The 15,000-nt window shown below is 44.2% G+C and overlaps 1 protein-coding gene across 5 annotated transcripts in view; it reads left to right on the forward strand.

Annotated features, from left to right (window-relative positions):
* Positions 1 to 11,583, forward strand: part of LOC143281873 (adhesion G-protein coupled receptor G6-like) — an 81,221-nt gene extending 69,638 nt beyond the window's left edge. For all 5 annotated transcript variants that reach the window (XM_076587135.1, XM_076587138.1, XM_076587139.1 and 2 more), the window contains 4 exons: positions 1,369 to 1,631; positions 2,806 to 2,875; positions 3,926 to 4,113; positions 9,487 to 11,583. In XM_076587135.1, the coding sequence (XP_076443250.1) occupies positions 1,369 to 1,631; positions 2,806 to 2,875; positions 3,926 to 4,113; positions 9,487 to 9,752 (787 nt within the window). In that variant the 3' untranslated portion in view covers positions 9,753 to 11,583. The remainder of the gene's footprint in view (positions 1 to 1,368; positions 1,632 to 2,805; positions 2,876 to 3,925; positions 4,114 to 9,486) is intronic.
* Positions 11,584 to 15,000: the final 3,417 nt, after the last annotated feature.

The raw sequence follows: 15,000 nt of genomic DNA on the forward strand, positions 1-15,000 counted from the left end.
AAGTGACTTTCTGGAACTGTACTTATACATATGAAAATAAAAATTATATCAAATGTAATTTCTTTGATTCCTTCCCATTCCGTATGGATTCCCCCCCCCCCAAGATCTTGATTCAACCCCCACCCCCCCTCCTATTCTACCTTTTAAACGATAACATTCAGATGTGAACTTTGATATTTTATAAAGGTGGGGGGAGCAGGAAGTGGAAGCTGATTAACGCAGCTCCCTTTATAAAATCATCTCCCTTGCGCCAATTGACGCTTCTTTCTGGTGTCGGACACAACGTCTTTACTGTGGTTTGGATGTCTAAGTTCTTTCCATTTCAGTTTCCTACGATTGATTGGGCTGGTACCATACCTGTGAGGATTCAGGCTCTGACTCAGGTAATTGACAAGAGAACCTAAGAGGGTCTGCAGACACAATGTTGTAACAGTGCACATAATGGTGAAGGATTTCATGTTTTCTGTCCATGCACAATGTATATATCAATATATTGTGTGTGCATACGTAGGAATTGTAAACATGTTCTTTCAATGGATTTATAGCTTTTCACCACAGTTTACTTCATCATCGTCGTCTTTTCTTTTTCCTTCTCCCTCAACTCCGTGGGGCGCCATACAGGAGGACTCTTCATCAGATTCCAACAGGTCTGTCAGTGAAGCGTGAAGAATCATTGGGGCGCCGTACAGGAGGACTGTTCATCAGATTCCAACAGGTCTGTCAGTGAAGCGTGAAGAATCATTGGGGCGCCATACAGGAGGACTCTTCATCAGATTCCAACAGGTCTGTCAGTGAAGTGTGAAGAATCATTGGGGCGCCATACAGGAGGACTCTTCATCAGATTCCAACAGGTCTGTCAGTGAAGCGTGAAGAATCATTGGGGCGCCATACAGGAGGACTGTTCATCAGATTCCAACAGGTCTGTCAGTGAAGTGTGAAGAATCATTGGGGCGCCATACAGGAGGACTCTTCACCAGATTCCAACAGGTCTGTCAGTGAAGCGTGAAGAATCATTGGGGCGCCATACAGGAGGACTGTTAATCAGATTCCAACAGGTCTGTCAGTGAAGCGTGAAGAATCATTGGGGCGCCATACAGGAGGACTGTTCATCAGATTCCAACAGGTCTGTCAGTGAAGTGTGAAGAATCATTGGGGCGCCATACAGGAGGACTGTTCATCAGATTCCAACAGGTCTGTCAGTCGGTTAAATTGCTTGTCTGTTACCCTCGATAATAAAGATTTTGCCTTGTCTTGTCTTGTCTTGTCTTGGGACAGGAACGTCAGTCGATACTGCACCGCGGTAGAAGTTAGATTGACCATTATTTTATGCTGAGGAATGTCTATGCCAACTTACTGGTGTGCCGACAGGAAGTTGCACAAAAGCCTTCCTCAGCAGACCCTGTTCAACATGTCGCTGGCCCTGCTCCTATCCTGGGTCACCTTCCTGGCGGGAATCCAGCGCGTGGAGGATCACGTGACCTGCGTGGCGGTCGCCATGTTGCTGCACTACTTCATCCTGGTCACCTTTCTCTGGATGCTGGCCCAGGGAGTGCTGCAGTACTTCATGCTGGTCAAGGCCATGAAACGTCCTTTCACCCGCTACATGCTCAAGGCCGGACTACTTGCCTGGGGTGAGACACAGATGATCGATTAAAACATGATACCGGCCGTCAGTTCACATTTCTTCAAATCTAAAATTCAACTGAAAATGTGCTTCCACTGTTTACACAAATGAAAGGGAAAAATCTATTATTGGTGAACAGATTATTCTACTACTTCTTCTCATTATTATTATTATTATTAGTGACATTATTATCACTAGTAGTAGTTACTATTATTATCATTGACATTATTATCACTACTAGTAGTTATTATTATTATCATTGGCATTATCATCACGAGTAGTAGTTATTATTATTATCATTGACATTATCATCACGAGTAGTAGTTATTATTATTATTATTATTATTATTATTATTGTTATCATTGACATTATTATCACTAGTAGTAGGCTTAGTAGTATAAGGACGTTGTGTGTACATGCAACAAAGGAAAATAAGAGGACGTGCTTCACACATTGTCAACGAATAACCAAAAAAGTTACATTGATATAATCATGGAGTTCCTCTCATCAAGCTAATTAGTATGAAAATACCGAACAGTACCTGTGTACTTCGGAGACTGATGAAGTACCAGTTTAACTGAAAACAGTGCAATAAGGTGTGTGTGTGTGTGTGTGTGTGTGTGTGTGTGTGTGTGTGTGTGTGTGTGTGTGTGTTTTGTGTGTGTGTGTGTGTGTGTGTGTGTGTGTGTTTTGTGTGTGTGTGTGTGTGTGTGTGTGTGTGTGTGTTTTGTGTGTGTGTGTGTGTGTGTGTGTGTGTGTGTGTGTGTTTGTGTGTGTGTGTGTGTGTGTGTGTGTGTGTGTGACTTCATGTTTTTGATATGTCATTCTCATCATTTAGACATAAATCCTCAAAATGCTGTCATGCACAGCTGCAAAATTTTGAAAGCATGTCATGTGATGCTGACGTTTTGTCACTAAATAATGCTTCATTAGAGTAGAATAGCATCGATTTGATATTAATTGGTAGTGATGTAAGAAGAAAAAAACCACTTGTTTCCATATATATGATATTAGAATTACAAGTTTTAAAGACATATCGTCTATCGTTGTTGATATATATATATATATATATATATATATATATATATATATATATATATATATATATATATATATATATATATATATATATATATATATATATATATGTGTGTGTGTGTGTGTGTGTGTGTGTGTGCAGGTCTGCCTGTCCTTCCCGTCATTATTGTGTCCGCGGTCGATGTGGAGCTGTACCGTGGAAGGGAAGATTAGTAAGTTCATCCTGTCTCTGCAAATTTCGGCACTGCGACTTGTCAATGATGTATGGCGGTTAATACTGAAGTTGATGCATGTAGGCCATTTCTGCCTCGTCCAATCTGATCATAAGCGTCTTGTCGTTGAGTGTTGGGTTCCCACTCTCGATGCTGCCCACGCCCCTTCAGCACATGCCAAATCACCCCTCCCCCTCCCCCCCACCTCCCCGTCTCCACCCTACCCCCACCCCACCCCCATGTTGATTCGATTTAAAGTAGTAGTTTATATGATTGTAGGAGCAAACATCCCACGGCCGCTCCACTGAACCCATTTCCCTCGACCTTCAGCGTCAGACGAATGTCTGTAAATGCATGTGAATACACCCTCTCTTTGTTCTAGCTACAAATCGGGTTTAATACTATGTTAGTTAACAGGCCCCACACTCAGCTTACACCACAGATTGACATAAGTGTACAGTTGGGCCAACAGCAAAGTGAGAGCTGTATGATCGACTGTTTCTCCATTGCAATGGAAAATCATTTACAGCTTAGTCTTTAGTGAAAGACTATGACTCTCTAACTGGGAGGCAAAATTGCACTGGCTCTAAGTGCTGCAGCCTTGCGGGCTAGTTGGCCTTTGGGAACCATCCCAACGCTTACTGTCCTAAATCTTCTTGGCCGAGAGATTTGGGGTGTAACTTGGGCAAGACACTCTCCACAATAATAAAATCTAGCTCAGATAGTCGGGACAGCAGTTACTTCCTCTGCTGTTCTGGTGGTCATAGTCGAACACGACTATCATATAGTTAGTTAACAGCGGTTTGGTTTAGCTTGAACCATGCTAATGTGTGAATGGTTCTTATTTTGCAAAAGCTCACCATCACAGCAAAGCTTTTCTTGGGTTGGCCATGGATTGTGTGAATGAATGAATGAACGAATGAATGAAGGCCCATATATATCTATAAAAACGCTTCTGAGACAATGGGCAGTGATCATTAATGTGTACTAGTTTGATGTAATGAACAAGAAATATCTGCACTGTGTCACATGTGTTGTGGTTCTGTTCAGCTGCTGGATGTCGCTGACGGCGTTTTACTACGCCTTTCTGGCGCCAATCGCCGTCATCGTCACCATCAACATCGTCATCTACTTGCTGGTGGTGGTCAGCATCTGTCGTCGCCCCAACCTAAGCAGTGGTGGCACCAGTTACACTGCCATCAGCGTCCGTGCCTCCGTCAGCTGTTTTGTGGTGTTGGGTACGCCGCACGCACTCATGCAAGCACGCAAACACTCACTCACACACACACACACACACACACACACACACACACACACACACACACACACACACAACCCCCCCCCCCCAAAAAAAAAAAACCTCACCTATTTCCATATATTTCTCGAGTTTTTGTTGTTGACATATCTCTCCCAATTAATATCAAATTGATGCTATTCTTGGAAAGATAGCTTGATGAAATAAGAAAATTAGAAATTAGACCCCCCCCCCCCTTCCATCCCCCCAAAAATCATCGCTGTGCAGTCAGTATAGCATCTGTTGAGTGTGACTGTGTCTCCCTGTAGAATGTAGCATCTGTTGAGTGTGACTGTGTCTCCCTGTAGAGTGTAGCATCTGTTGAGTGTGACTGTGCCTCCCTGTAGAATGTAGCATCTGTTGAGTGTGACTGTGCCTCCCTGTAGAGTGTAGCATATGTTGAGTGTGACTGTGCCTCCCTGTAGAATGTAGCATCTGTTGAGTGTGACTGTGCCTCCCTGTAGAATGTAGCATCTGTTGAGTGTGACTGTGCCTCCCTGTAGAATGTAGCATCTGTTGAGTGTGACTGTGCCTCCCTGTAGAATGTAGCATCTGTTGAGTGTGACTGTGCCTCCCTGTAGAATGTAGCATCTGTTGAGTGTGACTGTGCCTCCCTGTAGAGTGTAGCATCTGTTGAGTGTGACTGTGCCTCCCTGTAGAATGTAGCATCTGTTGAGTGTGACTGTGCCTCCCTGTAGAATGTAGCATCTGTTGAGTGTGACTGTGCCTCCCTGTAGAGTGTAGCATCTGTTGAGTGTGACTGTGCCTCCCTGTAGAGTGTAGCATCTGTTGAGTGTGACTGTGTCTCCCTGTAGAGTGTAGCATCTGTTGAGTGTGACTGTGTCTCCTGTAGAGTGTAGCATCTGTTGAGTGTGACTGTGTCTCCCTGTAGAGTGTAGCATCTGTTGAGTGTGACTGTGCCTCCCTGTAGAGTGTAGCATCTGTTGAGTGTGACTGTGCCTCCCTGTAGAGTGTAGCATCTGTTGAGTGTGACTGTGTCTCCCTGTAGAGTGTAGCATCTGTTGAGTGTGACTGTGTCTCCTGTAGAGTGTAGCATCTGTTGAGTGTGACTGTGTCTCCCTGTAGAGTGTAGCATCTGTTGAGTGTGACTGTGTCTCCTGTAGAGTGTAGCATCTGTTGAGTGTGACTGTGTCTCCCTGTAGAATGTAGCATCTGTTGAGTGTGACTGTGTCTCCCTGTAGAATGTAGCATCTGTTGAGTGTGACTGTGTCTCCCTGTAGAGTGTAGCATCTGTTGAGTGTGACTGTGTCTCCTGTAGAGTGTAGCATCTGTTGAGTGTGACTGTGTCTCCTGTAGAGTGTAGCATCTGTTGAGTGTGACTGTGTCTCCCTGTAGAGTGTAGCATCTGTTGAGTGTGACTGTGTCTCCCTGTAGAGTACAGCATCTGTTGACCCACAGAGCCCAACCCACCCACCCCCAGGATGACTAGATGGTCATCGTCGATCCCGATGGACGAACCACACCACGTAATGACTGTGGAGTGGAGTGACCGTGTCTCCCTGTAGAGTGTAGTGACTGTATCTCCCTGTAGAGTGTAGTGACTGTGTCTCCCTGTAGAGTGTAGTGACTGTGTCTCCCTGTAGAGTGTAGTGACTGTGTCTCCCTGTAGAGTGTAGTGACTGTGTCTCCCTGTAGAGTGTAGTGACTATATCTCCCTGTAGAGTGTAGTGACTGTGTCTCCCTGTAGAGTATAGTGACTGTGTCTCCCTGTAGAGTGTAGTGACTATATCTCCCTGTAGAGTGTAGTGACTGTGTCTCCCTGTAGAGTGTGGTGAATGTGTCTCCCTGTAGAGTGTAGTGACTGTGTCTCCCTGTAGAGTGTGGTGAATGTGTCTCCCTGTAGAGTGTAGTGACTGTGTCTCCCTGTAGAGTGTAGTGACTATATCTCCCTGTAGAGTGTAGTGACTGTGTCTCCCTGTAGAGTGTAGTGACTATATCTCCCTGTAGAGTGTAGTGACTATATCTCCCTGTAGAGTGTAGTGACTGTGTCTCCCTGTAGAGTGTGGTGAATGTGTCTCCCTGTAGAGTGTAGTGACTATATCTCCCTGTAGAGTGTAGTGACTGTGTCTCCCTGTGGAGTGTAGTGACTGTGTCTCCCTGTAGAGTGTAGTGACTGTGTCTCCCTGTGGAGTGGAGTGACTATATCTCCCTGTAGAGTGTAGTGACTGTATCTCCCTGTAGAGTGTAGTGACTGTGTCTCCCTGTAGAGTGTAGTGACTGTATCTCCCTGTAGAGTGTAGTGACTATCTCTCTGTAGAATGTAGTGACTGTGTCTCCCTGTAGATTGTAGTGACAATGCCTCCCTGTGGAGTGTGGTGACTGTATCTCCCTGTAGAGTGTAGTGACTGTGTCTCCCTGTGGAGTGTGGTGACTGTGTCTCCCTGTAGAGTGTAGTGACAATGCCTCCCTGTGGAGTGTGGTGACTGTATCTCCCTGTAGAGTGTAGTGACTGTGTCTCCCTGTAGAGTGTAGTGACTATCTCTCTGTAGAGTGTAGTGACTGTATCTCCCTGTAGAGTGTAGTGACTATATCTCCCTGTAGAGTGTAGTGACTGTATCTCCCTGTAGAGTGTAGTGACTATATCTCCCTGTAGAGTGTAGTGAGAGTGTAGTGATTGTGTTTCCCTGTAGCGTGTAGTGACTGTGGAGTGTAATGACTGTGTCTCCCTGTAGAGTGTAGTGACTGTATCTCCCTGTAGAGTGTAGTGATTGTGCCTCCCTGTAGAGTGTAGTGACTGTATCTCCCTGTGGAGTGTAGTGAGAGTGTAGTGATTGTGTTTCCCTGTAGCGTGTAGTGACTGTGGAGTGTAGTGATTGTGTTTCCCTGTAGCGTGTAGTGACTGTGGAGTGTAGTGACTGTGTCTCCCTGTGGAGTGTAGTGACTGTATCTCCCTGTAGAGTGTAGTGACTGTGTCTCCCTGTGGAGTGTAGTGACTGTGTCTCCCTGTAGAGTGTAGTGATTGTGTTTCCCTGTAGCGTGTAGTGACTGTGGAGTGTAGTGACTGTGTCTCCCTGTGGAGTGTAGTGACTGTGTCTCCCTGTGGAGTGTAGTGACTGTGTCTCCCTGTAGAGTGTAGTGACTGTGTCTCCCTGTAGAGTGTAGTGACTGTGGAGTGTAGTGACTGTATCTCCCTGTGGAGTGGAGTGACTGTGTCTCCATGTGGAGTGTAGTGACTGTGTCTCCCTGTGGAGTGTAGTGACTGTGTCTCCCTGTGGAGTGTAGTGACTTTATCTCCCTGTAGAGTGTAGTGACTGTATCTCCCTGTAGACTGTAGTGACTGTGTCTCTCTGTGGAGTGTAGTGACTGTGTCTCCCTGTAGAGTGTAGTGAGTGTAGTGACTGAATCTCCCTGTGTAGTGTAGTGACTGAATCTCCTCATGGAGTGTAGTGACTGTATCTCCCTGTACAGTGTAGTGACTGTGTAGTGTAGTGACTGAATCTCCCCATGGAGTGTAGTGACTGTATCTCCCTGTACAGTGTAGTGACTGTGTAGTGTAGTGACTGAATCTCCCCATGGAGTGTAGTGACTGTATCTCCCTGTACAGTGTAGTGACTGTGTAGTGTAGTGACTGAATCTCCCCATGGAGTGTAGTGACTGTATCTCCCTGTACAGTGTAGTGACTGTGTAGTGTAGTGACTGAATCTCCTCATGGAGTGTAGTGACTGTATCTCCCTGTAGAGTGGAGTGACTGTGTCTCCCTGTGGAGTGTAGTGACTGTGTCTCCCTGTAGAGTGTAGTGACTGTGTCTCCCTGTGGAGTGTGGTGACTGTGTCTCCCTGTAGAGTGTAGTGACTGTGTAGTGTGGTGACTGTGTCTCCCTGTGGAGTGTGGTGACTGTGTCTCCCTGTGGAGTGTGGTGACTGTGTCTCCCTGTGGAGTGTGGTGACTGTGTCTCTCTGTGGAGTGTGTTGACTATATCTCCCTGTGGAGTGTAGTGACTGTATCTCCCTGTAGAGTGGAGTGACTGTGTCTCCCTGTGGAGTGTGGTGACTGTGTCTCCCTGTGGAGTGTAGTGACTGTATCTCCCTGTGGAGTGGAGTGACTGTATCTCCCCGTAGAGTGTAGTGACTGTGTGTCCCTGTAGAGTGTAGTGACTGTGTCCCTGTAGAGTGTAGTGACTGTGTCTCCCTGTAGCGTGTAGTGACTATCTCCATGATGAGTGTGGTGACTGTGTCTCCATGTGGAGTGTAGTGACTGTGTCTCCCTGTGGAGTGTGGTGACTATCTCCCTGTGGAGTGTAGTGACTGTATCTCCCTGTAGAGTGTATTTACTATATCTCCCTGTGGAGTGGAGTGACTGTGTCTCCCTGTGGAGTGGAGTGACTGTGTCTCCCTGTGGAGTGGAGTGACTGTGTCTCCCTGTGGAGTGTGGTGACTATCTCCCTGTGGAGTGTAGTGACTGTGTCTCCCTGTGGAGCGGAGTGACTGTGTCTCCCTGTGGAGTGTGGTGACTGTGTCTCCGTGTGGAGTGTGGTGACTATCTCCCTGTGGAGTGTGGTGACTGTCTCCCTGTGGAGTGTGGTGACTGTGTCTCCCTGTGGAGTGTGGTGACTGTGTCTCCGTGTGGAGTGTGGTGACTGTGTCTCCCTGTGGAGTGTGGTGACTGTGTCTCCGTGTGGAGTGTGGTGACTATCTCCATGTTGAGTGTGGTGACTGTGTCTCCCTGTGGAGTGTGGTGACTGTGTCTCCCTGTGGAGTGTGGTGACTGTGTCTCCGTGTGGAGTGTGGTGACTGTGTCTCCCTGTGGAGTGTGGTGACTGTGTCTCCGTGTGGAGTGTGGTGACTGTGGAGTGTGGTGACTGTGTCTCCGTGTGGAGTGTGGTGACTGTGTCTCCGTGTGGAGTGTGGTGACTATCTCCATGTTGAGTGTGGTGACTGTGTCTCCCTGTAGAGTGTGGTGACTATCTCCATGTGGAGTGTGGTGACTGTGTCTCCGTGTGGAGTGTGGTGCCTGTGTCTCCGTGTGGAGTGTAGTGACTGTGTCTCCCTGTAGAGTGTGGTGACTATCTCCATGTGGAGTGTGGTGACTGTGTCTCCGTGTGGAGTGTAGCTGATCCTGCCTGTTGAGCGTGGGTGTCTCTCTGCAGAGTCGTGTCTTTCTGTAGAGTGTGTATGTCATTATATCCTTCTGCTGCGAGTGACAGTCCTCAGCCTGGATTGGCGTTGTGTTGCTCGGCCATTTTTGGCACAATAATTACAGTTCAGACAACGGTATGACCATGCTGAGATTCAAGCACAAAGTCCAGCTTTGCACTGTATATGCCAAACGTTTTCCTCCTCTTTTTTCTGTCTTCCAGGTCTCAGCTGGATCTTTGCCTTCATGGCCGTGGAAGACGCTCGTCTGGTGTTCCAGTACCTGTTTGCTGTCACCACCACCTTCCAGGGCTTCCTGATCTTCCTGCTGTACACCGCTCGTGACCGTGATGTCCGTGGTTTTTTCATGAGCAAGTTCCGCAAAGAGGACAGGAGCTCCACGGTTTCTGAGCACAGGAGGCCTTCTGGCCCACGGCGTAATGTGGAAACACCATCCACCAAGGAGACCAGCTTCACGCGTTCCAAGTGAACTGCTGTCAGTGAAAAATTGACTTTTCCCCGGGATGAGCCGCTTTTTCTCAGTCTGAGCGAATAGAGTGGCAAGGGAGAGGGAGCAGATGTTGGGGAAGAAGTTAGAAAGACCTCTGTTGGTTCAAATGAGGTGGCTTCACTACTTTTTTTTTTCCTTTGCACCTTGCACGAGATTTTTGCTGAAACGACTGTTTAAGTGTCAGAATCACCAATTGGTATCAAACATAGAATCAGGTTATTTTATTGTCATAAAGGTCAAGAGTGACTGTTTTTGTTGTTGTTGTTGCTTTGATGTATATAACAGAATTAAGCATATTAACATAATTGATACAGAAGACAAAGTTCCATTACTTTCGTTTTTTACTTAAACAATGTATGTTAAGAACAAACCGCGCTACTTACGTAGTCTCCGATTATTTATCATGCATATGTGTACATTGAAATATCTGCAGTATTATCTTGATAAATGTCCTGTAATTTTTGTGGCTTTTTTTAACTATTGTTTTTTATATGAACTTTTTCTTTCAAATCATCATGAAGCATAATCATATTGACAAAGTAATCAATCTCGTCCTCTACTCTGCTGCAGCGTGTTCAGCTCAGTTCAGTTAACTACCCAAGGAGGCGTCACTGCTTTCGGACAAATCCATATACGCTATACCACATCTGCAGTGTGACATGATCTTATCTCTGTTGGTATTTGTTCACATATTTCTTTCCATATCTGTAAGTCATATTCCTGTAGGTATATATATGTGATAGTCAGTCGTGTCCGACTATGACCAACAGAACAGCAGAGGAGGTAACTGCTGTTCCGGCTATTTGGGCTAGAATTTGATTATAGTGGAGAGTGTCTTGCCCAAGTTACATCCCCACTCTCTCGGCCAAGAGGGTTTTAGGACAGTCGGCGTTGGGATGGTTCCCAAAGGCCAACTAGCCCACAAGGCTGCAGCACTAAAAGCAAGTGCAATTTTGCCTCCTATAGTTTGAGAGTCATAGTCCTTCACAAAAGACTAAGCTGTAAATGATTTCCCATTGACTGGAGAAACCATTGATAATACAATTCCTGTAGCTTATTAGGCACGATTTTAAACTGTACTGGTTTAAGATCCCCAGTCTTCCCTTATATCATGTAACACATATTATGCCTTGTTACACAAGTTATCTTGCCTTGTGATAACACCTCTTTTCTATGGTTTGATTTCTTTCATAATCTGCCGTGAGGGTCCAAGTCTAACATGTGTACAGGAAGATGGAATATAGCAGTACATGCAGGAGTCTGATCTTGTGCTTCATCGAGATGTTTCTGTACGTCCTTATAAGTTTCAGTCTGGAGAGTGCTGATATTTTCTTTGCTACCCTTGAGAGGATCTCAGGTTTTGATCCTTCATTGCTGATGACGGATCTCAGGTTGGGGGAGTGTTGAACAGTTCCTGGTTTCTATCCCTGGTCAGTTACATCAGCAATGATGGTGGTGGTGTGGCTGGCCATCGACTTAAGACTTTTCGGCGCTGATTTCCATGCCAAATATTGTCGATGTGTCATCTAGTTTTCTAAGAACCTGAGTGAGTTCTTGCTCACTACCTGCCAAGTCGTCGATGTCGTCAACGAAGCGAAGGTACATGATGGTTCTTCCTCCATTGCTGATACTGTTGACATGATCTTCACGCGCGTCAGTCAAGATCGTTCCAGGAATATGTTGCACAGCGCAGGAGCAGAAGACAGCCCTGAAGGACTCCAGCAGTACAGAGCTACTCTCCAACAGCACCATGTGTGATTACCGCACAGCTTACTTTGGAGTATAATTTATGGATGGTGTTGACAAGCTATTGCCCGTTGTTTTTATTTTATTTTTTCCCTTATTTTCATTTTTTTCGTTTGTGGCTCTTGGTGCTTCCCGTCGGTATCTTCAAATGTCTTTTTAAATTCTGTGGAGAAGTGGTAGAATTCCGTCTGGTGTTGGAGACGTTTTTCGCAAAGGGTGCGCGGATTAAAAACTTGTTCGAAGGCACTTCTGCGTTTGTGGAATGCTGCCTGTTCTTTTGCAATGATAATATATGTGTGCAGCTGTAATCTGTTCAGAATGATTTCGAGCATTAATTTCTTAGAATGGCTGATCAAACTGATGGTGCGATAGATGTGGCAGTGTTGGAGATTTCCTTTAGTGGGGAGGGTGATGACAAGTGAATGGGTCTGTGTCGTGGACCATTCAACGGTTGCCAGATTTCGTTGCAGACGACAGGATATCAATCACCGCCTCTCCACCATGTTTCCAAAGTTCTGCAGGGATGTTGTCGATGCCTATCGTCTTGTCACATTCTAGCAGCTTCACTGCTGTGACAGTCTTCATCCGGAGTATTGGGAAGTTATCCGCATTTGGTGAAGTTTGCACTGTCAGTTCCATGGGGTCCTGTTGATCTGTTTGTTGTTGTGTGTGTTTTTGTTTGTTTTTTTACGATGTCTTGTTTTTGTGTGAGACCACTGTCGTGGAATGTGATAACTTTACTTTGTTTCTGCTTGGTCAGGTCTTTTACAACATTAAATGCTTTTTGTCGTTGCTGTCAAGGTTTTTCTCAATTTCTTCACACTGTTGTTCAGTCCATGTTTCCTTTGCATTTTTCATTTATCGATCGGTTTTCGTGTTCGTAGCACTGTATATCTCTTTTCTTTTCTTAGTTTTCTTTTGTTATTTTAAAATCGTTATTGTCTCACATCTATGAAATACTATTAATTTTCTTTTGTTATTTTAAAATCGTTATTGTCACACATCTATGAAATACTATTAATGTTGTGATGCATGGCGTTGATTTCCATCAGCTGATCCGTATGACATCTCTTGCCATTTCTGTCATCATTTGCTTGAAATCGTTTCTGAGTGCTTTTTGATTGTCTTCAAGCAGAAGCAGAAGTAATGACTGATTACAACTGGTCGGCGTTGCCAGGATCTGTCAGTTTATCAAGGCTGAATATGAGTCGGCTAGTTTTTTTTCTTTCATTGGCCGTGGTCACTGTCAATGTCAGCTCCTGAGAACGTTCTTGTTTGAGGCCCATTGATGCCAAACCTGCACCGCTTCTTCACAAGAGTAGGTCTATCTGGCTGTGATGCTGACTGTTTTAAAAGTGCCATGTCTATCGTTGGGATGCTGTGTACTCACTAGAGTGTTAGCAGAAACAAAGTCGTTATCCCTGGCAAATTCTAGCAGGCGTAGTCCGCTATCATTGACATTTCCATTACAATAGGGGCCTCAGCAGTTCCTCCAGCCTTCTTGGGCATGTGCACCAACCTTGACATTCCAGTGACCCTGAACGGTGAGGATGTCTTTCCTGTCGGCCCTGTTGATGACCGTTTGAAGCTGGGTGTAGAAGCCTTCAATCTGGTCACCATCATAGTTTTGTGTGGGGGCAGAATATTTACACCACAGTGAAATTGGATGGGTATGGTTCGTAACCGAATGGTCATGATCCGACTGGAAACCGGGCAGCATCTGAATACTGAGGTGTTTATATTTTTGTTGACCATAAAGCCCACTTCGTGTACATATTTGTTTTCTTCTCCATAAAATTACATGACATGCCCTTTTGTCTGAATTTTCCATTGTTTTTTTCATTCAGATTCTCAGAGGCCGAGGACGTGTCAGGTGTTTCTGTCCATTGACTTTCATGGATTTACAAAATTTGAAAAGCTAAAACGGGAGATTCATATACATAATAAATCACACAGAACGAAACTAGATAAGGTGTGAGGAACCACCATCCCCATCATTAATACACGCGTGCACATTTAAAATTAATATGCAAAATATGCTTGGGTGCTTAGAGTAGGAATCAAACATTGTAATATGCTTGGCACAACTTTTTTTTAACTCTTTTTTTGGAATCATTATGCGCAAGACTAGGTTTATGATGCATCGATTCAAAATATGTATGTACCAGCATTTTGTGATAACTGCCGAAAGATACTTTCGCATGAAGTTTCCTTGTCATATTTAATTAGATCCGGCAATTTATATATACAAGAACGGAAATCACAATTTAGATTATTAATGACTGTGATAAGTATTTCTTTTGCCTGAGGAGCAAAGGAACTAAAGCACATGGAAATGTCCTCAAATCATGACTTCACCGTTTTCACCACCACCAGTGTCATACATCCGGGTTCGGAAGTCGACCAAGATGCAATTAATGAAAGCATTTTGGTATGTTTTAAGCATGTAATAGGCACGCACTGCTTATACAATGCATGGATTGAGCAAAAAAACAACAACAAAAAAACAAACAAACAAAAAAAAAAACCGTATCACCGTATGTGCCAAAAAATATGTGCTAAATGCAATTTGAATACTGATATACCCGTAAATGAAAGGTTACCAGGCTCATAAAATCAAGGCAAGAAATAGAAAATATCTTTCTCTTTCGACATGTCTGTGGTAAAATTGACACAAGGCTGATGCACATATGTGTCTCCGTTTGAATGACGGCCATGTGACTGAACTGTTCATACACTGCTCATGGGGCATACACTTCAGACGTTTGTATCATTGTTCTGTTTTTTCTGTGTTAATATCTCTCATGCCTGCAGAACTTGTTCCCGCGTGTGCACGTGCATAGCCTCACACACACACACACACACACACACACACACACACACACACACACACACACACACACGTTTCATAAGTGCAAGAAGCAGAATGTATATTCATTCTGATAGCCATAAAAAATTAGCACTCATAATCTTCATTTTCTTCTTTTTTTCTGTTTACACTATTTGTGTATTCTTGATGAACTGTACATATATATATATTTTTCCCCAAAAAAAACATATTTTTTATTCAGACAAAGGTTTACAGATACAATATTTATATGTTTTGTGCATTAGAAAGTGTAGGGTAAGCATATAATTAAGTTCTAAGAACTGACAAGTCTATAACAGCAAAATAATATATGTTCAATGGCAAAATTCCAAGGTAGCATTGTATAGCTTATCTTGTATTAAACAGTTATAAAGTGCGCATTTTTCCACAAACGTTATATTCCATAGTTATGTTGAAGGCATACTTGTCTACTTCATATGCCTGTTTGAGGTCTTTTTTGAACATTTGTATTCTTGGTTTTACTTTGTTGATTCTACATTTGTATGCATAGAATTTAGCTATCAATAAAATGTATGAGAAATATTCATCAGTTTTCGTTTTGTTATGTCCAAAAAGCACCAGTGTGTCATTCAGGTTAAGTCTATCACAATA

The sequence above is a fragment of the Babylonia areolata genome, chromosome 5 (assembly GCF_041734735.1).
Source record: "Babylonia areolata isolate BAREFJ2019XMU chromosome 5, ASM4173473v1, whole genome shotgun sequence".
In the NCBI taxonomy this organism is placed as follows: Eukaryota; Metazoa; Mollusca; class Gastropoda; order Neogastropoda; family Buccinidae; genus Babylonia; species Babylonia areolata.